The sequence below is a fragment of the Corella eumyota genome, chromosome 3 (genome assembly GCF_963082875.1).
Source record: "Corella eumyota chromosome 3, kaCorEumy4.1, whole genome shotgun sequence".
NCBI classification, from domain to species: domain Eukaryota; kingdom Metazoa; phylum Chordata; class Ascidiacea; order Phlebobranchia; family Corellidae; genus Corella; species Corella eumyota.
In genome coordinates this window covers 19,589,722-19,615,873 of record NC_137492.1, presented here as the reverse complement: position 1 = coordinate 19,615,873, position 26,152 = coordinate 19,589,722, and the positions used below count along the sequence as shown (strand labels likewise).

At 30.0% G+C, this 26,152-nt stretch overlaps 5 protein-coding genes across 5 annotated transcripts; 3 read left to right on the top strand and 2 right to left on the bottom strand.

Annotated features, from left to right (window-relative positions):
• The first annotated feature begins 366 nt into the window (after nt 1-366).
• LOC145745725 (uncharacterized) lies at nt 367-6,387 on the top strand. Its single transcript, XM_082563875.1, has 14 exons — nt 367-503; nt 1,159-1,271; nt 1,638-1,681; nt 1,925-2,078; nt 2,488-2,540; nt 2,663-2,792; nt 2,882-3,440; nt 3,497-3,572; nt 3,708-4,185; nt 4,817-4,885; nt 4,989-5,073; nt 5,429-5,527; nt 5,746-5,815; nt 6,162-6,387. The coding sequence occupies exons 1-14, from the start codon at nt 433-435 to the stop codon at nt 6,249-6,251; spliced, it is 2,091 nt and encodes a 696-aa protein (XP_082420001.1). The 5' UTR covers nt 367-432; the 3' UTR covers nt 6,252-6,387.
• Nucleotides 6,388-7,588: 1,201 nt separating this feature from the next.
• LOC145744614 (E3 ubiquitin-protein transferase MAEA-like) lies at nt 7,589-12,207 on the top strand. Its single transcript, XM_082562507.1, has 9 exons — nt 7,589-7,713; nt 8,010-8,195; nt 8,796-8,864; nt 9,792-9,926; nt 10,156-10,355; nt 10,477-10,534; nt 10,656-10,840; nt 11,264-11,453; nt 11,878-12,207. The coding sequence occupies exons 1-9, from the start codon at nt 7,660-7,662 to the stop codon at nt 11,971-11,973; spliced, it is 1,173 nt and encodes a 390-aa protein (XP_082418633.1). The 5' UTR covers nt 7,589-7,659; the 3' UTR covers nt 11,974-12,207.
• A 166-nt stretch (nt 12,208-12,373) lies between these two features.
• LOC145745008 (cell division cycle protein 23 homolog) lies at nt 12,374-25,790 on the top strand. Its single transcript, XM_082562992.1, has 11 exons — nt 12,374-12,547; nt 12,749-12,853; nt 13,434-13,621; nt 22,276-22,532; nt 22,717-22,894; nt 23,331-23,510; nt 24,153-24,306; nt 24,451-24,556; nt 24,659-24,810; nt 25,072-25,267; nt 25,502-25,790. Exons 1-11 carry the CDS (start codon nt 12,435-12,437, stop codon nt 25,703-25,705), a joined length of 1,833 nt encoding a protein of 610 aa, XP_082419118.1. The 5' UTR covers nt 12,374-12,434; the 3' UTR covers nt 25,706-25,790.
• Nucleotides 16,354-17,614, bottom strand: LOC145745010 (uncharacterized). Its single transcript, XM_082562993.1, has 2 exons — nt 17,069-17,614; nt 16,354-16,918 (listed from the first exon to the last, which is right to left on the bottom strand). The coding sequence occupies exons 1-2, from the start codon at nt 17,391-17,393 to the stop codon at nt 16,644-16,646; spliced, it is 600 nt and encodes a 199-aa protein (XP_082419119.1). The 5' UTR covers nt 17,394-17,614; the 3' UTR covers nt 16,354-16,643.
• LOC145745011 (uncharacterized) lies at nt 18,099-20,082 on the bottom strand. The gene has a single exon (XM_082562994.1). It carries the CDS (start codon nt 19,894-19,896, stop codon nt 19,318-19,320), a length of 579 nt encoding a protein of 192 aa, XP_082419120.1. The 5' UTR covers nt 19,897-20,082; the 3' UTR covers nt 18,099-19,317.
• Nucleotides 25,791-26,152: the final 362 nt, after the last annotated feature.

The window sequence follows — 26,152 nt, the reverse complement described above, 5'->3', positions numbered from 1 at the left end:
TTTATATAATTATTGTTAATTAATTAAATATTTTTTGTTTATTTAATAAAAAAGAATTTACTAAATTATCTGAAAAATGTTGAGAATCTTTGTAATTACTGAAGCGTAGACGCGTGTATTTTAAAAATTTTAAATTTAAGATTTTTTTTTTTTATTTACTTCATTTTGTTTTTACAAACAGTTTAAGCGAATGTTTGTTAGTAATTCCTATGTAAAATATTTAAGTTAATTAATTATGATTTTATTTTTTAGTTAAAATACTTATTTTATTATTAAAAAATCGTCTATAAAACTCCTAATGTCTTGTCAGCTTGTCTGCTTGTGTTTATTTACATTTAAATATTACTTGTTATTATCTGATTATAGCGTTAGAAACTGTTAGAAAACTGTTTTTAAATCTGATTTTAAATCAAAAACAAAGTAAAGAATAAAATGCCAGTTTCAAGATTGGGAAAACCAAATATTAATAAATCAAGACAAAAATCAGGAATTCCTGTAAGAAGGTATGTTTCTCTAATATTTTTATACTGCTAGACTGTGATTTACCAAATATTTTACGTGTCAATGTTATAACCGGTTGCCAGAAGCTTCGGCCGTGCAAAATTTACTTTCGACCTTCACAATTTTTAATCTACAGATCTAACTGCGGGAAGGCCACGGCGTAAAGCCCACGTTTGATGTCAACGTAAGACCATATTTTATCGAAATTCAAAATATTTACGCAGCAAATTTCGTCATTGACCCCCCGCGTTTTTTGCAGGCCGAATTTTCCCACGACCGAAGCTTCTGGTCCCCTTATAACCCAATCTCGAAAGTAGGGCAGCGTGCACGCACGAGATTTTTTTTCGGTGAAAAAATGCAAGCTGGAAATTAACGTTTTGAACGCCTGGTTTTTAAAAAAATTTGCACACGTGAAATACTGATGCCTTGTGGTAGCATTTTTATGCCAAATTTAAGAAACACGTGTGCCCACGTAGATTGAAAATTGTAGTCGCGTGCACGCGCGGTCACATCATTTTTTACGCATGCACGCACGAGATCTCATCGAAAACTGGCCTACTTTCCAGACTGGCTGATATATCAGTACATAATTGATCTTATTAACTGATAATAACTCTAGATAAGCATTAATTAAAATTATGTTTCATGGTTTAAAAGTCAACCAACATCACGTTCAAACCAAACAAACAAACCTGATTTTGCCCACAATGTTACAGCCGCAGGAGGTTGTAAAAATAAACTTCCTCAACGAGTTCCAATAAATGGACAAGGTAAGATTTAAATATTTTAAAATATCAATCTTTTTTTGTTTATCTTTATCCTTGATGTGGGAAGGTCGAATGCAGGACACTAAACATAATGTAACATTTGTTACCCGGACCCAATCTTAAGTTGCCTGTGGCAGTTTGGGATATTATAGATTATAATTGCCCGATAGTTATGCTGCTGATTAGGTGCTGGCTTAGCAGAAGTTTATACCGTTTATAGCGCTTTACTTAAGGGCGCTACATCATGAGATCACTGGGGATTGAACCCAGGATCTTATGTAGTTGTTCTAACCACTACACCACACTGCCGGCATTTAAAAACTTTTTTTTACATATTGTTAAAGATTGCCTATTTTTTTTTTTTTTTAGCCACAAGAAAAGCACTTTTGCCATTTCAATCTCCGGCACCAGAGGTAATTAGTTCGAATTTGCCAAATTTATGAATTAATATATTGTGTTATGTTTAAATATCTTCCTTACCTGATCACTTACACTTGAAGCAATTGTAAATATATAAAACAGCGTAACAAAATGACTTTATAACATAGAAGTTATTTATATAAGTATGCCATTCCCAATATCTAAGGTTCTATGGAGTCAATGAAATTATTCCCAGTTGTGTAATTAAAATAACTCAGTTTTTTTTTAATTTACAGAGGGTAGTTATTAGAGGCAAAGTTCCCCCATCACCTGCTGTTAGGGGAAATTACTTTAAAAACAAGGTAGCCCCAAATAAAGTCCCCTTCTCCCCTGCAGTAAGGGTGTTGAAAATTGCAACCCCAACACCATTCAGGATGCCAAGAAAAAGGGGTAAGCAAATTGTTCTGTCAAGCATATATATATATTTTTTTGTATATATCTTTATCCTCGATGAGGGAAAGTCAAATGCACGACTTAAACATAAAGTAATATCAGTTACTCTGACCCAGTCTCGAGTTGCCTGTGGCAGTTTGGGATATTATAGATTATAATTTCCCGATAATTATACTGCTGATTAAGTGCTGGCTCAGCAGAAGTTCATAGCGCCTTATTCAAGGGCGTTACAGCATGAGCTCAGTGGGAATTGAACCCACGACCTCATGTGTGGTGTAGCAAGTGTTCTTACCACTACACCACGCTGCCAGTAAATATGAATCGGACTGTTTATATGTTTTTTACATTTTAATAAATAAATTTGTAAAATCAAATTATTTTTTAATTAAATTTACGTTTGTTTTAGTAGACAATAAAAAGTCGATTCGTTGGGCGGATGAAACCTCACCGATAGTTCAGGTAAGGGTTTTTTATCAAGATATATGTTTAAACATAATACTACAACTATGCCCCTATAGCTTTTTTAAATAAAATATTGTGGAGGTGACTAAATTAAAGTTTTCTACATTTTGTTTCTTTAGGACAAGTTGGCTCGACATTTGTTCGAGGAAAGTCCCCAAACCAAGAACCCACCAACATCGATTTTAAAATCAAAGAAATCTTTTCAACAAAAATCTCCGATTAGAATAAAAAGCTTGTCACAAGATGAGGGTAAGTACAGTAAAATGTTTTTTTCTTAATGAAAATTTATAATATGTTTTTACCTATCTTTAAAAAGTTTTTTTTTCTTTGATGTTTAGAAGAGGAATGTGACATTGAAATAGTGGCACCAACTTTACTCAACACCGAGGTTAGAAGCCCTGTTTTCCCCCCTTTAAAAAAACAACTGGATCAAGAAATAAGTTCTCCTGTCAAGCCAACTTTTGTGTTTGAGGAAAATAAAGAAAACTTGGCTGATACAATTCAACAAATTAAAAAGAAAAGTCCTGCTCGTATATCCAACGCTCTGACTCAGCAAAAAGTAGTTGCGCAAAAACCTGTGACTCAGCAAAATGTTGTGACTCAGCAAAATGCTCTTCCTAAAATGGTAAATGCCGAAGAGGTGTTAAAGTTGATGAATCAGCAGTTGCGAAAAGTAAGACGAAAAAGTGTTCAAAATATTTTTGCTGGGGTTATAACCGAGTTTTCGGCAAATCTTAATTATTGTGATGTCATAAAAGAAGACAATGAAATTGAACCAATTGAAAGTGATGTCCTAAGTAAAAATGATGATGTCATAGAAAAATGTGATGATGTCATTGTCAAAACTGATATTACTGTAAAGAACAACATTTTATCTCCTATTGTAAAGAAAAAAATGTAAGTTTATTAATTTCTTTTACTTTTTAATTTGTTAATGACAATTTTGTTTCTAGAGAACCCAATCTAAAAACCAACATTAACCCACCGCCAAAACCTGATGAAAAATTTCAAGCAAAATTAGATCTTTCGGTAAAGTTTTACTATGTCAATCTAAGATTTTAATCCAAAATGTTGTTAGTTATATAAACATTTTTTTTTATTAAAAGCTCGATTAAAAATTAAACAATTGCATATTTAAAAAATTATTTTTGATTATCATTTTAGGATGAATATTTCGAGGTAAAGTTGAAAGAATTAAGAGAACAAACTAGGTTAGAACTGGAACGGGGGGCAATCTTACAAAATCGAGCGACAATATTACTAAATTCTAATCCAAATAAACAAGCACGAGTTAAACCAAATAAAAACCAAACATATCACAATATATTAAGCCAAGAAAATCAACCTAGTCCCACAATGGTAAAGCAAAGTGTTAGAAATACTTCTAAAATTTTACAACCAGATCAATCCAAAACTGAAATCCCTGAGAATTCAAGTAATATTTTGTCAAAGTCTTGGGACTTGGAATTAAGAAAGGAGTCCAACAACAACATCGAGGTAATTCCCAAGGAAATACTACCCACAACTTCAAACAAGAACAACAACAATCTTGTGCTACCAACTACTTCTCAACAAGCATCGCATAATAATAATAATGAGGAAACACAGTTAAAATGGAGTTTTAATTCTTCCCATCACAAAGGTAACAAAAGGGGTTTGGCTATAGTATGATAACTACTGGTGACAGTGTATTGGTTAACACTTGACTTTGCTCATAAGGTCGTGGGTTTGATTTCCACAGCATTTATGCTGTGACTTCCTAAAGTAATGTGCTATGCGAACTTCAACCGATTGACAGATTAAATATCAGGCAATTTTTCTTTTTGTATATATCTTTATCCTCGTTGTGTAAAAGTCGAATGTGCGACTTAAACATAGAGTAACATCAGTTACTCCAACCCAGTCACATGTTGCCTGTGGCAGTTTGGGATATTATAGATTATAATTGCCCGGTAATTACGCTGCTGATTAAGTGTTGGCTCAGCAGGAGTTCATACCGTTTATAGCACCTTACTTAAGGGCGCTACAACATAATATCAGTGGGGATTGAACGCACGACCTCATGTGTGGTGTAGCAAGTGCTCTTACCACTACATCACGCTGCCGATTCAATTATAATCAATAATACCCCCAACTACCAAAACTAGCTGAAGACTAAAGATAACTCTTGTTGCTCTTATTTTTAGGCCTTTAACTTCTCTTTCCCTCACTAAAAATAAGTAAATTTAAAAAGAATTCATAATTTTTACATAATTTACAACATATTTTTGCAGATCAAACAAGTTTTTCCTCTGAAAAAAGTTTGGTGTTTACAAGTAAATTAGTTTTTCCACAAACAAAAGGTAATTAACAAATGAAATATTTAGTACCTCTACTTGATACAACAAATATAAAATGTAAGAATGTGTAACTTAAAAAGCTGATTAAAATCAAATTTATTTTTAGTTTCCTTAACCAAGAAAAATGTAATAGTTCAACCAAAACCAATAAACAAAATAAAACCCCCTACACAAAGATTTCATATGCCAAAGTAAGAACCAATCAATATTTAACTTTATCATTGTTTTCTTTTAAATAGATGTACAATATAGTATGAAATAAGGTTAAAATAAAGTTTATAAGTAATACAAAAATTTTGGGTTTGGTGACCATGTCATAACATACTTAATATCTTCATGTAAACATTAATTCTTTTGGCATGTTTTAAATCATTAAATTGATTTTGTCATTTTTTCCGTCGCATTGTTGTAATATTTATTGTATATCGTATTTATTATTTACTTTTATTAATGTGCGAAAAACCAAAATAAAAAAAACAATATAGTGTTAAATTTTCTAATGACCCACAAATTTAAAAAAAATAAACAAATTTAAATAAATATCAGGCCCAAGTCTTCAGGGATGCTCAAAAGTCGGATCTCTCAACAATATGCTAAGATATTATTGGATGATGAAGTAGCTTTGCTAACATGCAAGATCAAAAGGTAAACACTTTCTTATTCGGGTTTTAATAAAGTAAATACTTTTTATTTATAATTTGTAATAATATTATTTGTATTATATTATTGTAATTTGCGAAATGTTATTTAATTATTGTGAACATTCAAAAATTAAAGAAGTGAACATTGTTGTTTAATTTTAAATTTAGTTTAAAAGTTTAACGAGACAATCTATTACCTAAAATTGTTGTTTTTATTTACAGACAGTTACTCACCGGTCAAGAAAAATCCAACGACCCAGTTGCTGAGGTTTTAGATAATGGGGATTTAACAGTAAGTTAAACAAGGCACCACATCACACAGAAGGTCGTGGGTTCAATTCCCACTAATCTCATGCTGTAGCGCCCTTGAGTAAGGCGCTATAAACAGTATAAACTCCTGCTGACCTAGCACTTAATCAGCAGCATAATTATCGGGCAATTATAATCTATAATATCCCAAACTGCCACAGGCAACTCGAGACTGGGTCGGAGTAACTGATGTTACTCTATGTTTAAGTCGCTCATTTGACTTTCCCACATCGAGGATAAAGATATATACAAAAAAAGGCAACTTTAAGTTAAAAAATTTGGTAAGTTTTTTGTTTTTTTATTTAATAATTTTGAGTTTTTATTTTTAGCATTTTATTCCCATAATTCCGACCCCTTCCGCCACGCCTCAGCGACCAACCAAGGTCAAAGGGTCAGCATTTTCAAGTATTCCGAAATAAAAAGTTTGATTTTTTGTATCATAATATTTCCAATTTATTTTTTTACGCTTAATAATGTAAGCAAGTGAAATATGTAAATCGTAAATATTTGTAACACCTACATTTTAGCCAATGCTAAAACAACATAAAAAAATACATCGGCTGTTGATAGAAATAAAAGCCAATTAAATTTGGCTTTTAAGTTAATTTAGGTTATGTCAATTGATTATGTTATTATTGATGTATATGTAACATTTGTGATTTTTATTTAGTGTGTATTTTTAGAATTCTGTAATTAAATTACTGCTTTATGTTTAGGTTTACATTTATTAAACCCTACTATTTGTAACATTCACTTGTAAATAATTAGTTATACTTATACAAAACCAAATATATTTTTTGCTTCGTTACCATCTAAAATATTTGTTATTTTTTTTTATACTTATTGATGTTGTATATACCAGTAAAACTGAATAAATATTTTTTCTTGATAAATAAAATAAACAACAGCACTGAAATTAACATGATTTAATTTTTGTTTATTTATAAACACCTAAGAAAATATAGCACAGTAAAAATACTTTAAAATATTAGTTATTAAAACACAGTTCTGTACAATTAGAATAAAAATAGTTACTTTTTATGATTGCAAATGAACGAAAATACTATTTTAAAGGTCTTTGAAGCTTGTATTACATTTTTTTAATAAATTGTATTACATTTTTTTTAAAGTCAATTTATTCTCTTTCTTTTTGCCCTCTCTTTTTCTGGGGTGCTCTCTTCTGTCAGTTCTTGAATAAATTTAAATCTTTTGAGAAATATCTTCCATACTATAAACCAGAGAACGGAAATAAATAAAATCACGACCAAAACACAACCAAATATGATTCCAATTATAAGAAGAACGTCGAGAAACATAATCAAAGTTACGTGTTAAAATATTGCTCATTTAAACACCATTTAAGGATGAAAAAATTTAACATTTAAAGTCAGATACCTATATTTACATAGTATCTATAAATCAAAACAATCTTATGTAAACATTTATGCCTAAAAACATTGTAAACGCGTTTTTTGTGTCTTAGTATTTTGTTCAAGTAAAATGTGATCTGCAAAATGTAAACAAAAAACAGCTGGAGCAGATAGAATGACTAAAAGTGATAATTTTGGCGCTAAAATGTGAGATTTTTTACAAAATATTTTTACAATATAACATTACATTTATATTTAAAAATTAAGAGTTAACGTTACAAAAAAATTAATAGTATATTTTAAATAGTTTAATAGAAATACCTAGGTTTATTTAATGTGAGCAATTTGTTTAGTTTTTGTGATACTAACCTTCTGACCTCCTAACCTTTGACCTAAGTGTTTATTTTGTCATTTGTTTATCTGAAGATTTTTCGATTTTTTAAAGTTTTTCGTTAAAATGTCGACTCAAAATGGAATGGATATTAAAGTACAAGAATATGGAACATTAAAGGTAAGAACGTGTATTTAAATATAAAATAAATAAGCAAAATACCTGCAATAACGTGTTTACTTAATCCTAGTTTTACTGTATTTTATTTCCTTTTTATATTGTGTGTTTACGTTTGTTTTTTATGTTTAAGTTGTGTTGTCCATAAACGAGGCTAAGTGGTAAATTTGTTATCTTTATACCCTTGTACTTCTTAATACCTTTATATTCATAATTTTATAAAAATTGTAAAGTACATGTCATCTAAAATTGTGATAAATCTTAACTTTTAGTGTTGAATATTAAAACTTAATTTTAAGGTTCCGTATGAGATCTTGAACAAGAGATTTAGAAGTGCACAAAAGACGATTGATCGTGAATTTCATGGGCTTGCAAGTGCCTTGAATGAGTTGGAGAAATGCATGGAATCTGGGATTACCACAAATGGAACCGTGGCTCTAATGTTAGATGGCGTGGTGGAAAAACTACAAAGCATGAAACGAAAAGTAAATATTCAAATTTAGTCTTTTTTGTTACTGCTTTTGGTACATTGCATTATTTGTGTAGTATACATTTTAAATTTTGATTAATTTTCTTGTTTCAACATTTTTTGATTTAATTTTTTTAAGGCATTTTGTTATAAATATAAATTATGGATTAAAACTAGGTACCAAAGAGTGTGTTAGTCTAATTCGTAGTTACGGATGCTCCTGTTTTAGATAACTACTTACCAGCAGCGTGGTGTAATGGTATGAACACTTGGTACACCACCATGAGGTCGTGGGTTTAATCCCCACTGGTCTCATGGTGTAGCGCCCCTGAGTAAGGCGCTATAAATGGTATAAACTCCTGCTGAGCCAACACTTAATTAGCAGCATAACTACCGGGCAATCATATTTTCTATAACTCGAGACTGGGTTGGAGTAACTGAGGCAACTAGAGACTGGGTTGGAGTAACTGATGTTACTCTATGTTTAGGTTGCGCATTCGACCTTTCCACATCGAGGATAAAGATATATACAAAAAAATATTATAAATATATAATATATATAATGATTTTACATTTTTGTCCATTTGATATTTAATTAAATACTTTTTCAATTTAGGCTGGTGATGCAATAGCACAAGAAGAATCCAGTGCCAAACTATGTAAGAGAAGAGTTGAACATTTAAAAGTAAGTTTAATTTCTACTTTAATCTAAAGTTAACAGTTTTAATGTCTATTTAGAATGCCCATGGGTTGATAAAAGTTGATATAATTTACATATTGATTACTATGTTAAATATATTGTAACAGTATCATCCATTTGGTATATAACATTACCACTAGTTTACTTGAATTGATGTTAATGTTATTGTAGTAATTCAGGAAATGATGATTCAATTCAGTTGTAATTCAAACATTACCCATAATTTCTATTTATTGTCATTAACATCTGTTACTACAAATAAATTGTAAATTTGTTCATAAAAATGATACTCATTTATTTTTGTTTTTCCTTAATTTTTTAAATTATTTAAAGTCATATATTAGCGATATTTTTATACTCAAAAATTAATAAAGTTGGTGTCACTGAACACAAAAATGATTTTAACTTTAAATAATTTCACCTACATTTTAAGTTATACTACTTATAAAAAAAAATTAAAATTAATTAATTTAAAAAAAAAGGGAAGCCCTGTTTGTGATGACGTAAAAAGTACCAGCTTGCATACATTCACTACGCTACTTGGTACTTTCTACGTCACACAAAAACATATGGTAACTTGTTTTTTTTGGTAATCATTTTCGAGTATTTTCGAAAATTAAATTGTAAGTACCACAGACATTTTTTAAAGATTTTAAAGGCATTTTGTGATTCATTGTCAACCATACTAACATGCTATATACATTATTTAAAAAATTGCAAAACTCTGTAACATAACACTTTAACATATACACTTACGTGAGACCGAATTAAAATTAGATTTTTTTATATTATTATAACAAATCAATCTATTCTTTAACCATTTTTTCTTGTACATTTTACATTTTTAAATAATTAACCGATATTACATGACATATGTTATTTTCTAAATATTATTTACAAATTCGTTGTTAGGAACATGCAAGTCAGGACCCCTCTATCGCCATCCAGTGGAAGAAAACAAGGTTTGATCGCTTGGTCGTTGATCACCTTCTAAGATGTGGTTTTTATGATAGTGCTTTAAAGCTTGCCACCGAATCTGATATCACTGTAAGTTTGGCCTTAAATTTAAACTCATAAATTAAATATGAAATCTATTTTATCAGTATTTTATAGGCACCAGAACCTAAATTACTTGCCCTACTGGCTGCATTTTAATTGTTGTAATACGGTTGCAACTCACAAATAACATTTGCATGTAATAATTCACCCACGCACCACAAATTGCAGTTTTTTCTTGGGGCTTAATATAAAAACTTAAAATTTATTTATTTTCCAGGATCTTGTAAACACAGAAGTCTTCATCACAGCTTGGGAAGTGGAGGAATCACTCGACAATCATCAGAGCTCTCTTTGTCTGGCTTGGTGCCATGACAACAGATCTCGACTTCGAAAACTTAAAAGCAATCTTGAGTTTTGCCTCCATGTGCAACAATTTATTGAACTTGTAAAACAAAATAATAGAATTGAGGCTGTTAGGTTGGTATTGTGTAAAACCCAAGTTTAAAATTACAATTACTGTGTTATAACTTTTAGTTTGACTATCCACTTTATTTTTTTAATGTTTTAACTTTTTTTTTTTAATTTTAAATGTTTTTAGTCATGCTCGTAAATTTTTATCATGTGCAGAAGGAGATCAATTAGAAGAAGTCAAACAAGTAACAAACTAAATTTGGTTTAAAAATTGAAAATTAACTTGGCACTGAGTTTGGTATAACTATGTTAAGAGCAGTTTTAGTTTTCGAATATATGCTTGTTTTTAAAAAGACCTTTTTTTAGGTAATGGGTTTACTTGCCTTTACATCTGACACTCCAATTTCAAGATACCAAAGTTTATTTTCTCCCAGCAGATGGGATCATATTAAAGAACAATTTAGATATGAAAATTACAGGTTACATCAACTTGGTGATACTTCAATATTTAAAGTCACTCTGCAAGCTGGACTAGCTGGCCTAAAAACTCAGTAGGTGACAACTTTGTTTTGTTAAATATTTTGTAAAAATAAACCATGTCGGAGATAGTTTATACAAGCACCACAAAAGGCAGTATAAATTGGACATATATATATATACATATTGTGCACTAGGCTCGGTTATATAGATTTATTACCACTTGAAATCATGGATTCAATCCCCACTGCTTTCATGCTGTAGCGCCCTTAAGTTAGGTGCTATAAACAGTGTGAACTCCTGCTGAGCCAATACTTATTCAGCAGTATAATTATTGGGCAATTATAATCTATAATATTCTAAACTGCTAAAGGCAACTCGAGACTAGGTTGGAGTAGCTGATGTAACTTTTTGTTAAGGTAATGTATTCGACCTTTCCACATCGAGGATAAAGATATATACAAAATAAAAAATTATCACTTGTTTTTTATGTGCAGTCAATGTTACAATGAACAAACCAAGTCAACAGATTGTCCCGTTTGTTCCCCATTATTCAATGAACTTAGTCAACCATTACCTTTTGCCCATTGTGCTCATTCTAGATTGATTTGTGCAATAACTGGTAAACTTATGAATGAGAATAACCAACCAATGATGTTGCCTAATGGTTATGTATATGGAGAAAAGGTTAGTTTTTATTTTTGAATTTAAAAAAAAACAAGTTTCGAGTTGTATTAATTTAACATGGGATAACTATATAATATGGTAAGAACACTTGCTACACTACTATAAGGTTGTGGGTTCGATACCCACTGATCTCATGCTGTAGCACCCTTATGTAAAGCGCTATAAGGGGTATGAACTCCTGCTGAGCCAGCACTTAAGCAGCAGCATTATTATCAGGCAATTATAATATATAATATCCAAACTGCTAAAGTCAACTTGAGACTGGGTCGGATAACTGTTGTTACTCTATGTTTAGGTCGCGCATTATACCATCCCACTTTGAGAATGAAGATATATACAGCCATTTTTTTTGCAATAGTATTATGAAAATTTCTTAAAAATTTTCTATTTTTTAGCAATATATTTACCTAATTTTTTACTACAGGGTCTTGCTTTAATAACACAAAATGGAAAAGTTAAATGTCCTAAAACAAATAAAGAATTTGATGCAAATGAAATAGAAAAAATTTTTGTGATGTAACTTTTTGTTGTTTTTACTTTTCAAAATACTCTTGTAGTAGAATTAATCTAAGGTAAATTATAGTTGTTCAAACTTCTTTATTTTTGCCTAAATGTCAATGTGTAACACCATAGTTAGCCAACATAACTTTAAATCTTATTTTTTAGTATCAAAAATATGTTTGTATAACATTTATTTAACAAACTAATCAAAACACTTTGGTGTTTAGAATTTATTTTTGTATTCTAACTCGAAAACAATTTAAAATCTTAAAATTAATGACGAAATATTGCTAATTTGTCTTTTCATCTATGTATTTGTTTATTGTTAATAAAAAGTGTTTTAGTTGCAAAAATTAATAAAAATAATTTATGTGTCACTAAACGGTTACAACAACGATTCATTAAAAATGTAAACAACACGTGCGTTTTTGATTAAAATTTTGTTATTAAATTATAAAGAATTATTTCAGTTTTATTGTTATGTCTACTCTTAAAATTATCTCGGATAAGTGCAACAAAAATGAAATTAAATACGAAATTATTTCTGCAATTCGGCAATGTTCAAAACGTGGATTAAAAGAAACAACGAAATGGTGAGAAGTTTGTTCCAGCTGAAGTCTTTCGTCAGTTTGTAACATCAAATCATAACCTTACGCTGCACCCTGAACCTTTTATTGATAGGTTTAGAAGTACAGTTTATAATTTAATTCTTTTTCTGATTTGTGAGTTTTAACTAGAGTGCTACAGATCCAAAATAATATTCATTAACATTAGAGTTTATATTAATTAACCAGGTTAGCAGAGCTTTCATTTGCTTTAAATTGTGAACCAGAAAAACCTTCAGAAGAATATATTTCTAAACAGTATGACAACACAATCCACATTGATGAGGAAATAAGGTTTAAAATTGTTTTTCTTAATTCAAATAAAAAATGGGGGTTTAATTTTTTTTTAAATAAAATTATAGTATATGAAAAATATATAGAAGCCCCAATAAGCTGCATTTTAGTGGTTCTTAAATGTTAATTCTTTATGCCTAAAATAAAGCATGGTGTAATAGTAAGAACTTTTGCTACACCACCATGAGGTTGTGGGTTTAATTCCCGATGTTCTCATGCTGTAGCGCCCTTGAGTAAGGTGCTATAAACAGTATGAACTCCTGTTGAGCCAACACTTAATCAGCAGTAAATTATCGGGCAATTTTAATTTATAATATGCAAAACTGCTAAGGCAACTTGAGACTTGGTCGGAGTAACTGATGTTACTCTATGTTTAGGTCGCGTATTTGACCTCCCCACTTCAAGGATAAATTTATATACAAAAAAAGGTGGGGAGGGTAGTGCAATCAATGGTATTTATTAAATTCGTTTGGGACTGTATTGGGCTTCTTTACGGGCTCTAAGGGATTTCATTGGGATTAGTACATCACAAATATATCTTCAGGCACAAATTTAAATTTTAAACCCAAAAACTTTACAGAATTATTCCTAATACACGAGATGATGATTTATACGAGTTATCCAAGTCTTACTTTGATGTTGGTGAATACAAAAGGGCTGCATATGTTGTAAGGGAAGCTAAAGATGGTCCTTCATACTTTCTTCATGTTTACTCCAGGTATTTTGCTGCTATAAGGAAACACCAACTGGGTTCTATTGACAATCATGGTGAGTGTGTATTTTAATTTTTTAGTACATATAAAGTTCTGAGGTAAATGTTTTTGAACTTTGTTTGCCCTTTTTTTTTTTTTTTTTATAATCTCTTTAGAAGTACTTTTAATTTTGGTGACTCAATTTTAAAGTAAGCTAACAGTGCATAAAGTAAGCTAACTGTGAATGTGTTAGTTAAGATAAGGTTTGCACTAATAGTGTTCTCTGGTAAGTTGATTAGATTTTGGGTCTTTTTAATCGGCTAAAGTTTCTTTGTTGTTAAAAATGTTGTTTTTCATGCTAAGAAAAACTGTCATCAGCAATTTTGTTATCATGTCTAACAGATAATAGCTTTATTGTGTATATATACCACACAATACTTCGTATACAAGTTCTGTTTATTAAATCACATAGCAAAAGGTGCCCAAGTTTTTTTTCTTAATATATTTTGATACACTGCAAACCAAACTCATAAAAAATAATTTTTATGTACATTTTATTATCAAATAAAAACCATTAAAAATTAAGAACACTTGCTACACCACCCATGAGATAGTGGGTTTCCCACATCGAGGATAAATTTATATAGCCTACAACAAAAAAAAGCAAAATGTCTAAGAAGTATATAATGCAAATATTACATTATTAAAGCAAACCAACAATCATTTAAATGACAGACCGTTTTCATATCCTCTTGAATAGCCTTCTTTAAAGCTTCTTAGAAAATCGCTGAAATAACCAGTAGATGTATTCTTTGAAAAATCGGCCTCTCCAAATAGAGTTTCATTTGCACTCATATTAATCAAATTTTTTTATATAAAAATAAGTAATGACAAATGAAACCTACAAAAACAAAAAATTTAAATTTTTGTTTCAAGCTTTCAGCACCTTAAATTGAAAACACAAACAAAATTAATTGTACGTACAATCCAATAAAGAAATTAAATATTTACAATTATTTAACTATTTTTTTGAAAAACAAGATTAAATATTAGTGTATAACGTAAACAGATTCTATTTTTTCTTATAGATTTAAAATTTAAAATAAATAACTCATTTCTTGTGAACTAAAACATATCATAAACACAATAATCGCAAATAATGTTGTAATGTTTGTTTAATTACATTTACATTAAAACCGAACCCGCCAAACCTCCTGCCAAAACAGAGCCTGTTTTTACTTTTGCTTTATCTTTTGCTTGCATCCACTTCATTTCATTTACAAACGAAACAACTAAGGACTTCTCAGGAACAATAACATCATAAATTTCCAAAACTCCCCTGCAAACATAAGTACGACAATTGTTTTTTAAAAAATGATACTGTCCCATTGGAATATAATACAAACGGTATACCAAATCCTTTAACTTTTGTTTTTCTGAATCCCTTCCTATAGCCATTATGTTAGTTAAATCACCAAGATAGTTGTAATCACACTGTTCGTAGCAGTTCATACTAGTTTGAGAATCATCGGTGTAATCAAATGCATATCTACAACCATTAACTAAATTTAGCACAATGGTGCAGTGCCCAATCACACCCTTTTTTTGAGCCCATCCAAACGAGAAGTAGTTCGGTCTGTTGATTGCTCCCCAAACTCTTTCCAACATAGAATTATAACCGTCATTATTTGAGGAGAAACCACTTGAAGAGGGGCCTGAACTCCCAAGAATATTACCGGCTATACCTGAAGCACCCGCCATTACCCTGTTGGAAACATTATTCGAACCACCAATTGTATATGGTTCTAACGTCTCATTTACTAATCTTCTTGTTTCTTCATTAGAAATATTACGTTGGTAATGTGAATTTCTATCATTTTGGAATGCCATATTTAAACTAGCTAACAAAAAATTAACCTAACAATTATTTATTGCAAAATATTTTAATTTCACATATCTTACAACAGTTTTAAATTTTAATAATATGTTCCAATGCATCACAACTACTATACAAATTAAATCAAACAAATTTTAACTATACTCAACCAATCCACTCTGCTAAATTTAAAACCTAATTTGCTCTAATACCTTTCTAGGGTTTAGTATCACACACACTTATTACACATTTATTTCCTGACATACAAATAAATACAAATTTAAACTAAACTTAACCCGTTCCGCTGTAATAAACCTAACTAATTTTACCGTAAAGTCTCCAAATGAATAATTTTCTTTACTGTAAAACTTGGAGAGCTAAAAAAAGAGAGGGGATATTATGTGTCATACATGAACGCACTCTTTTTCAAATGGAAAGTTCTAGAAATTATTTTATAGTGTTCTCGATGTAAGTTTCAGTTCCTATTTTAATTTCGGTTCCTTTTACAGTTTGGTTCCGGCTTTTCTTTATTTTTTTAGGTAACGAAAGGTTATTTTTAATTTGTTTTGTTGGTTGTCTCGATTTTCATAACACTTATGTCTGTAGCCATGCGTGACACAAGTTATTGGAAACTTGATATATTTGTAAGGGCAGCAAAATATTACCAACTTTTTAAAAACTTTTCTCATAACAGAGTTTTTGATACACACGAGTAATTTTCTATAACTTATACTACTAAGTTATTTAAGTAATTTAAATGCCCATCTTGTACACAATTTTTTTGGTCAATTTTATTATTTTGATAGTTTAAATTATACCATTGGTCACAGATATGTTTTTTAAACTTGATTTTATTATTATCAACTTATAAATTTTTAAATGACTAAGTATACTAAACTTTACATTGAAATAATATCACAACATATTTTCAATATCACATTTTAATGAATTACAATAAGGTTAAAAGTATTTACAGCAAAACAGAAAAAAACTGAAAGCCAATAAAAAATAAGTGACATACATTTACATTAAAGGGCAACCATAAACTCTAAATTTTAAATTTATTAAAATGCAAAAACAACACAGTAAAAAGTCTTTAAGAACTGGACCAAATTGGAACCAACTTTTTCAAGTTCTTTTTTATACAGCTAAAATAATTTTATTTTTTTGAAATTTAACAAAGGTATATCTTTTTAATAAACCATAATATGTTCTGAAAGCATTATTTTTTTAATGCCGATGCCAGAAAGCTGACTAATACAGTGACTGCTGTAATTCCTCTATCTACCCTTTCATCATCACTTGCTTGTTGCAACTTCATTTTGTCTACAAAATCAACAACTAAGGAATTATTAGCAATGCCATCATCAAAAATTTGCAACACTCCCCTGCAAACATAAGTACGACAGTTGTTTTTGAATAAACGATACTGTCCCATTTTGATATGATACAAACGGTCTACCAAATCCTTCAACCTTTGGGTTTCTAGGTCACTTTCTAAAGCCATTGAATTCGTTAAGTCACCAACATAGTTATATTCATTGTTTATGTAGTAATTAATACTAATCTGAGAATCATCGGTGAAATCAAATGCAAATTTACATATGTCGTTTAACATTAACACAATGGTGCTGTGCCCAATCATACCCATTTTTTGAGCCCATCCAAACGAGAAGTAGTCTGCACTGTTGATTGCTTCATAAACTCCTTTCAACACAGGATCACAACCGTCATTATTTAGAAAAGAACTTGTTGATGAAGAGCCTAAACTGCCAAAAGACCCACCAACATTCCTGCTTGATGAGCCAAAAGACCCACTTAATAGACCTGAAATGCTTGTCATTACGCTGCTGAAAGCATTGTTTGAACCACCAATTGTATATGGTTCTAATGTCTTGTTTAGTAATCTTCTTGTTTCTTCGTTAGAAATATTAGCTTGTTCACTCAAAGATTTATTATCTTGGAATGCCATACTTAACTTAGCTAACAGAAAAATTAACCCAATGATTATTTATTGCAAAATATCTTAATTTCACATGTTATATCTTACAACATTTTTAAATTAAGTTTAAATTAAGCTTAATATTGTGTTCCAATGCATCACAACTACTATACAAATTAAATCAAACAAATTTTAACTATACTCAACCAATCCACTCTGCTAAAAATAAAACTTAATTTTTACTCTAAGGCCTTTACTCCTAGGGTTTATTTTTTTTACTGTCATACTTGTTGAAGTAAATAAAGATTAGAAATGTAGAAAAAAAAGGAAAAAGGTTAAGGTGAAATGTTTATGAAACAAAGATATATAAAGTGTCATGTATAAAAACACCCACCCTAGAGTTTAAATGGAAGTTTAGTTCTTTTTTTATTTAAAGAAAGGTTCTTTATAATTTGTTATGTTTGGTTGTCTCAATTTTCATAAAACTTATGTGTGTAGTGGTCACAAAAAAATAAAGTTTTTCTAAATTTTTTTTATAACACAATTTTAGATATATTTCAATGCCGATGTTGTATACAAGTTTTTTTTAATATATTATTTTGGTAGTTTAACTTATAGTACTGTTCATGCTTTCTTTTTTAAACTTGATTTTATTATTATCAACTTATAAATTTTTAATTGAGTTAGTATACTAACCTCTACATTGAAAATAACATCACAAAATATTTCAATATCACATTTTATTTAATTACAATAAGGTTTAAAGTATTTACAGCTAAACAGAAAAAAAAACTGAAAGCAAGTAAAAAACTAGTGACATACATTAACATTAAAGGGGACACTAAACTTTAAATTTTGAAGTTAATTAAAATGCGAAAACAATCCAGAAAAAAGTCTTAAGAGCTGGATCGAATCGGAACCAACTTTTTCAGTTCTTTTTTTTGATAATTTCAGTTTAGTTCACATTTTTGTTTCAGGTTTTTATTCACTTTTCGATCAAAAGTAGGCAGATATTTTGAAATGTTATTGACTCTACTTGAAACACAGGTGCACATTTGTTTATGGAAAGTCCATGGGTTCTTTTTCTTTTCAGTTACAAAAGAAAAGGTATTTTACAACACGAGTTTTCCATTATTTGTCATGAGAATAATGTTGAGTAATTTAATATAGTTGCCATTGTAAGATAAAATACAGGTTTGAATTAATGTTTGGTTTTGTTGTAGCAATACTTTAGTTCTTCATTGTTTGTCGGATGTTGTCTTTTGGTATTTGGTGACAATGATTACCACATCAATTTGTCAAAAACAATTGACTTTACTAATCATATTTGTCTGTATTTTCTTTATTTTTTTAAGAAACAGATTAAATAAAAGACACAAAATAATCTAAGTATTACATTTTATTTAACAAAAATGGGTTCAGTGACATTTACAATAAAAAAACATAAAAAAACAAAATTAAACAAAATTAAACAAAAAATAATACAATGTTCTTTAAAACATTTTTTGTACAACCATTTTATTTGACTTAATAACATAACATACAAATTAAGTTCAAGACACAAAATAATCACTATAAGTTTAAGATTAAATGTTGAATTTTACAAGATTGGTAAATTTTAATGTGTAAATTTATACATAACATATTATTTGTAATTTACGACTCCGGGCTTAAACTTTTTTTAAATTTTTTTAATTATTGTTTTTTTTAGTATTTTAAACATTTTACTTATTTTTTTAATAAAACATCTGCAATTTTCATAAAACACACAACAATTTAGGTGTATATACAAATAATACAGTTGGCTTTTAAAATAAATATTTTTTAAATGTTACAAAAAGTTGCTAAGTTATAAAAAAAATTGTACTTGTTTCTATTCTAAAAAAAATCATGTTTAAAAACCAGACTAGGTGTAAAAGTGTATAACTACACATAATATGAAAAACTATGAAATCTAAAACAAATTCCTACTTGCATAGGATAGAGCTGCATTGACGGGCTCGTGTAGAAAGGGAGCCATCGCTGTTACAGATGCTGTGAAGATATTGTCATTTTGTAGGAGTTTTTGCATTTGGCTTTCAAATTCTTTAGCCATTTCATAATTAGCATCAAAAACCTTATAAATTACAACAACTGCCTTACAAACATAGTGGTTGCTATTGATATTTGAAGCATTGCGGTTTTCCATTTCAAGATAAAGCAAACTCTTAACCATTTCTTGAAGTTTGTGTTTCATATTCTGGTCTCTTTTGAACAGACCGCGACGTATTTTGAAATTATCTGTAAGGGGTTCCACTTTCTCATAATCTGTAGAACGGAAGAATTGAAGTTTCACCGATGACTCGCTTGTAAAATCAAACGTGAATCGAGGCTTGCCGTTTAATGACAACACTATCGTTGTTGTATGCTCAATCAAATTTTCTTTTTTTGCCCATCCAAATGCGAAACGAGTTGCTTTTTTAATTTCTTTATTAGCAATGTTTAACATTGATTTATTATCATAAATAGCATCGGTAGATTGAGTTAAACCCATTTCACAACTTAAAATTTATAAACTTTATTCAGTTCAGCACAATTACAATGGTGCAATTTATTTTATACATGAACTAAGTCAAAACTAGCTTTTGTAAAGCACCGTTCGGGTGAACAATACAAATATAATATTACTGAACATGATTGTGTAAGTAAGATCTCTAGTTGTTTTTTTCATTATATTAAATTTAGTTTTCAGATGGTCCCAACTGAAACCATTGTTTTAAACTTTTAACAAACAATGGAGGGTGTTTACTTTAACCTTTTTGCTATTTAATCTCTTTTATATGTCGTTCTAGTGTATTAAGAATGGAATAAATTTTAAGAACCGGAACGAATTGAAACCGTTTTTTTTCAATTCTTTTTTGCAATGATTTTAGTTTAGCTTTACTTCAAGATCTCATGATAACTGTGTTTTCAATATAACTTTCTTTTTAAGCCCTTTAAATGTTAGGTGGTTGACCTTTTTTATTTTATGTTTAGCTTGTTTAAATAAACTTTAACTAAAATTAATTTTAGTTTTACAAAAGTCTGTTAAAAGTAAACAAAGATTTTTGTTTAAATTTTTGTTCTTTTAAAATAACTTTTTTTTGCCATTGTAAACACATAGTTAGTTGTATATTTATTTTCTTGCATACTGTAATTAGGAATTGTTTTATACGGGCTACATTTATTGATAACTTAACTCCTGCTTCTGAATTTGCAAATCTGAATTTGCAAGACTTTGGTTTTCATTGTTTTCCTTTATGCATTCATGAACTTAAAAACTTAATTTCTGTTATCGGCATAGAGTTAAAACCTTTAAAAACATTACAATACACACTAAAGAATCAGCTTCAAAATATACAGTTAAATTTATTAATTTGCATTAATAAAAAGCAATGCATGCGAAAAATTCAAATACGTTTAAAAAGTTTAAACTTGTACACTTAAAAAAAGTAAAAGCGCGCTTTATTTATATGTATGTGGTTTAGGTTGCAGTATAATATTATTCCAGAAATATTGTTTTATTTGTGCTTTTGTGTCAAGTTTATAAATTTTAAATTTCTTATAAGGATGATGCAATGAAAAAAATAAAAGACTTGCATATAACTTTTTTTAACGAAATAATTTATTACATTAAAATTTAAAACTTTTAAATTAATTTTAGTTTTATGTATTTTAATAAATGTTACTTACAACAAAACACAAAACTAAAAGACACAAAAACTTAAATACATTTAAAAAAATGCAACAAGAAAGTAACAATTTTTAAGAACATGAGAAAATGGGAATTTTTTTCCAGTCTGTTTCTTGCAATGATTTTAGTTCAGCTTCACATTTTATTTTCAGTTTTTTATTCACTTTTTGATCAGAGGCAGGTAAATATTTCTGAATCTCATTAACTCCACTTAAAACATAACTTCGACAGTTGTTCAAGAATAGTCTATAGCTTCCCATCGGGAATGTAAGCAAATGCAAAAGTATTTTTCCCATTTTTCTCTGTTCGTTGATGTTTCTTACAGACATAGTATTTGTTATTGGCTTAAAATTATCATAGATTTCATAATCAAAACTGCTCATAGTAACATTGGACTCGTTTCCATAGTCAAATGTAAATCTGACAGTTTCATCAATTTTTATAACAATAGCAGTGTGGCCGATGTAATTTCTCTTTTTTGCCCATCCAAAAGTGACATAGTTTGCTTTTTTCAGTTCTTCTTTAGCACATTTGTAAGTCTGAAAAGAGTCCTTAACATTTTTACTTGAAATCATATTTGCATGTTATAAAAGTAGAAATTAATTGAAATTAGATTAACATCTACAAACAAAAATTACAATTCCCAATTTTTTATGTTAAATATTGTCAGTTGTGGTAGACAAATTGTAGATGTTTTTTAATAGTTAAATTCACAGTCCTAACATACTCTGAGTCCTAACATACTCTGAACAAAAATGTTTTTTTTTCTAAATTGTTGTAAAACTTGCTTTTCAATTTTGGCTTAGACTTATATATTTTTATTATGTTCAAGTGTTTGTTGTTCCCCTCTGTATTTATATACTTGTTAAGTAATCATTAACTTGCTATTTACTTAAGCTATTTAACCTGGTATTGACGTGTTTAACCTTTATATTAAAGTGAATTAACGACCTCATTTTATTAGCGTATGGTATGCAATTGTAAAAATATTTGCAGAGCTTTAAAACTTAAATTAAATATTTACGAAATTTATTTTTAATTTTTTTGCAAATTTTTATTTTTACCTTATTTAAGTTTAAAGTTTATTTCACATAATGAGCCCAAAAAAAATAACAAGGATAATTCTATTTTAATTTTAACAAGTAAAAATATCAAAATCTTAATTTTTTTAAGCAATTAAATTTTTTTTGTTTTTTTCAGGAACTGCGGAGAGGTCACTCGGCAAAATTGAAGAACTTCGAGTTTTGAGGAGTGAGTTGAGTCAAAGATACAAGCAAGGAAAGTTGGATTCCTTTCTCTTGTATTTGTACGGAGTTTTGTTAAAGAAAACGTCGCAGATGTCTGCGATTGTTGAACGCAACGAAGCGATCAACATCTTTGTTCTTTCAGTGAAAAAGTTTCCGTTGAACTGGGCATCGTGGAAAGAGTTATCGACATTAGTTGTTGATCAACAAAGTGTATGATTCTTTATTTCTCTTATTTTATTAAAATTTTTATTTTTAATTGTGTAAAATTGTTAATTACTTTCTTTAAAAAATTTAGTGCTTTTAAGTATAACTTTCAATTGAATATTAACATTTTTTTTTAAATTTCTTTATTTAATAATTGAATTATCTAGTTTAACGAGGTTATTTTACACAGTTATCTGCCATGGACCTTCCAAGACATTGGATGAAAGATTTTTTCCTCGCCAAAACTCATGTAGATTTAATTAACGCAGGCGAAGCTTTGTGTATTTATGATTTACTGAAGAAAGCTGGGTTTCAGGACAGCTCCCATGTTAAGACCCAGGAAGCAATGGCTCATCATAACAGAAGAGGTAGTAGTGGTTCTTAAATTTTAAGGCTAAGATTGGGCTTAAGACTAATAATATGTGGTCTAAATTTGGTTATTAGTAGATAATTGTCAATTTAGAATATATATATATTTTTTTTATATATCTTTATCCTCGATGTGCAAAAGTCGAATGCGCGACTTAAACATAGAGTAACATCAGTTACTCCGACCCAGTCTCAAGTTGCCTGTGGCAGTTTGAGATTTTATAGATTATAATTGCCCGATAATTATACTGCTGATTAAGTGCTGGCTCAGCAGGAGTTCATACCGTTTAAAGCGCCTTACTCAAGGGTGCTAAAGCATGAGAGCAGTGGGGATTGAACCCACGACCTCATGTGTGGTGTAGCAAGTGTTCTTACCACTACACCACGCTGCCTGTCGTTAATTATCACCACTAACACACTTCTCTTATTATTAAGTTTTTGAGGAGGCAATCAGCATCTTGGAAGAAGAACGCGAAAAAGATCCGTACAGACTCGATGAAATGGATATTTTGTCTAACATGTATTATGTTAAGGGACAAAAAGCTGAGTTGGCTCATCTTGCTCATCATTGCACAGAGGTGGATAAATTCAGGGTTGAAACTTGCTGTATTGTTGGTGAGTTTAGCTATTACGTGTTAAGATATTTGGTTTGGCGGTTAAATTACCCGGCAGCGTGGTGTAGTACCCAGCAGCGTGGTGTAGTGGTAAGAACACTTGCTACACCACACATGAGATTGTGGGTTTAAACCCCACTGATTTCATGCTGTAGCGCCCCTGAGTAAGGTGCTATAAACGGTATGAACTCCTGCCGAGCCAGCACTTAAATAGCAGCATAATTATCGGGCAATTATAATCTATAATATCCCAGACTTACAAAGTCAACTCCAGACTGGGTCAGAGTAACTGTTGTTACTTCATGTTTAAGTCTACATTCGACTTTCCCACTTTGAGGACAAAGATATATACAAAAAAATTAAAACTATGGCAGTTTGTGATAATAATAATTATAAATTGCTTATTTTGTGCCCTCAATAAAAACGTCTTATTTTTATGCCTTATTCTGCTACAGCAAATGGCTGTGGCAATTTAACTAAGTACTTTATGTGATAAAGCGAAGTGATGTAACCATTATACCTGATTTACTCATTTTACCTATTAAAAAATAACTGTAACTAACGTGAAATGGAGAAAAAATTAGGAAAAATATATTAAAAAAAGATTTTTAATAACTCCCATTTATTTGTTATGTTTTTCTAGGAAATTACTACAGTTTGCGGTCTCAAAATGAGAAAGCAGTTTTATATTTTCAACGAGCTCTCAGGTTAAACCCAAATTACTTGAGCGCTTGGACATTGATGGGACACGAATACACAGAAATGAAAAACACTGCAGCGGCTATACAGGCTTACAGGTTAGAGTTCTGTAAATATGGTAGAGATGCTAATTAGTTTTGGGTTCGTAATTTTAAGGCAATCAAATTACCTTCAATTTTTGTATCAATTAGATTTTAAAGCTGCTTTTTATGATGAAATTTATTCAATTTTTTTGTTCACAGAAATGCTGTTGATTTAAATAGAAGAGATTATAGGGCTTGGTATGGGTTGGGTCAAACTTATGAACTCCTGAAGATGTCTTCTTATGCTTTGTATTATTACAAACAGGTAGTAGAATGAAGCTTGGTTTAAATTATTGTGTAGACAAATTCATAGCCGTTAATTATGTTACTTGCTTAAGGTACTAATTTTTCTGTACTATTTTTGTAGGCTCATCGACTGCGTCCTTTTGATTCTAGAATGTTGATGGCAGTTGGTGAAACATACGAGGTGTTAGAGCGCCCACAAGAGGCCAAAATGTGTTATCGCAAAGCCCTGGCAGTTGGTGATATTGAGGGAATGGGAAACATTAAACTAGCCAAGTAAATTGAATTTAATAAAATTAGATCAATAAAAATCCTAAAAACTTTCAACAACAATTAAGTTTTTAGAACTTTGGAAACTTAAATTTAACTTTAAAATTCTTAGTATATTTTTTAAAAAAGTCCTAATTTTTAATACTTTATCGCCCAAAAACAGCTTATTAAAAATTTGTTTGGGTGTGGTAATTTAAGAACATTGCAAAAGAATTTGTAATACTCTTAACATTATTGTCACTTTACTAATTAAATTCACTTACACAGAATATACCGCAGTGAACAATCAGATGAATGGGCCGCTCATTATTACCAAAGATACGCTCAACAATCAGAGGAGCGAGGGGTTGTTGAAGGGACAACTGTTCACACTGAAGCTTTTGCTTTTCTTGCTAGTTATCATCTTAAAACTAATGTGGATGCTGCTGCTTATTATGCTCATAAATGTTGTGAATATCCTGAGGTAAATAAAACTTTTTTTAGCAGGAGTGTTACCCATTTGTAATGCCTTACTTAAGGGGCTCAAAACATTTATATTAAACATTATCCCAAACTGCTAATGTTTACTCGAGACTGTGTTGGGGTAACAAATGTTTAGGTCGGAAAGTTGACCTTTTCATATAAAGGTTAAACAAGCATGACAAATGTTATTTATTCTAATACAATGTTTATTATTGCTAACAATGAGTTTTCTCAGGTCAGAGAAGAAGCGAAAGCAATTCTGCGACAAATTTCTCAAATTAGAGGAATGGCAGGAGGGGATAATAATCCCACCCCAGGGGTAAACCAAGTAAGGGATGATATCAGTGTAGATGGAATGGAAACCCACTCACCCGCAACTAATGTCGGTCCCATCAAGCTAACCTTTTCACCAGGTCAATCGGATACAAGCAACCTTTAAAAAAAATTTTCTTGGTTTTCATTTTACTACTTTTATGTTAGTGATTTTTTGTTTGAGTTATTTCTGTGTATGTTATTTTCACACAACTGCCTTCACAATATATTAAAAGTTTAAATAAAAGAAATAATTGACTATTTTTTTATAAATAGCCTAAACATAGAGTAACATCAGTTACCCCGACCCAGTCTCGACTTGCCTGCGACAGTTTGTAATCATAGATTATAATTGCCCAATAATAAACTGCTGGTTAGTTTTTTGGCTTATCATAGTTTTATGGCGCATTGCTCAAAAGCGCTACAACATGAGGGCAGCAGGGATCAAACACAGGACCAAGTGATTTTAAATTAGTTTAATAGAAAAATAGGTAAATTTGATTGGTTTGTAATGTTACAACTTACGTTCGTGTAATGTGTAAAAACGAGAGAACGTGATAAAAAAAGAAACACA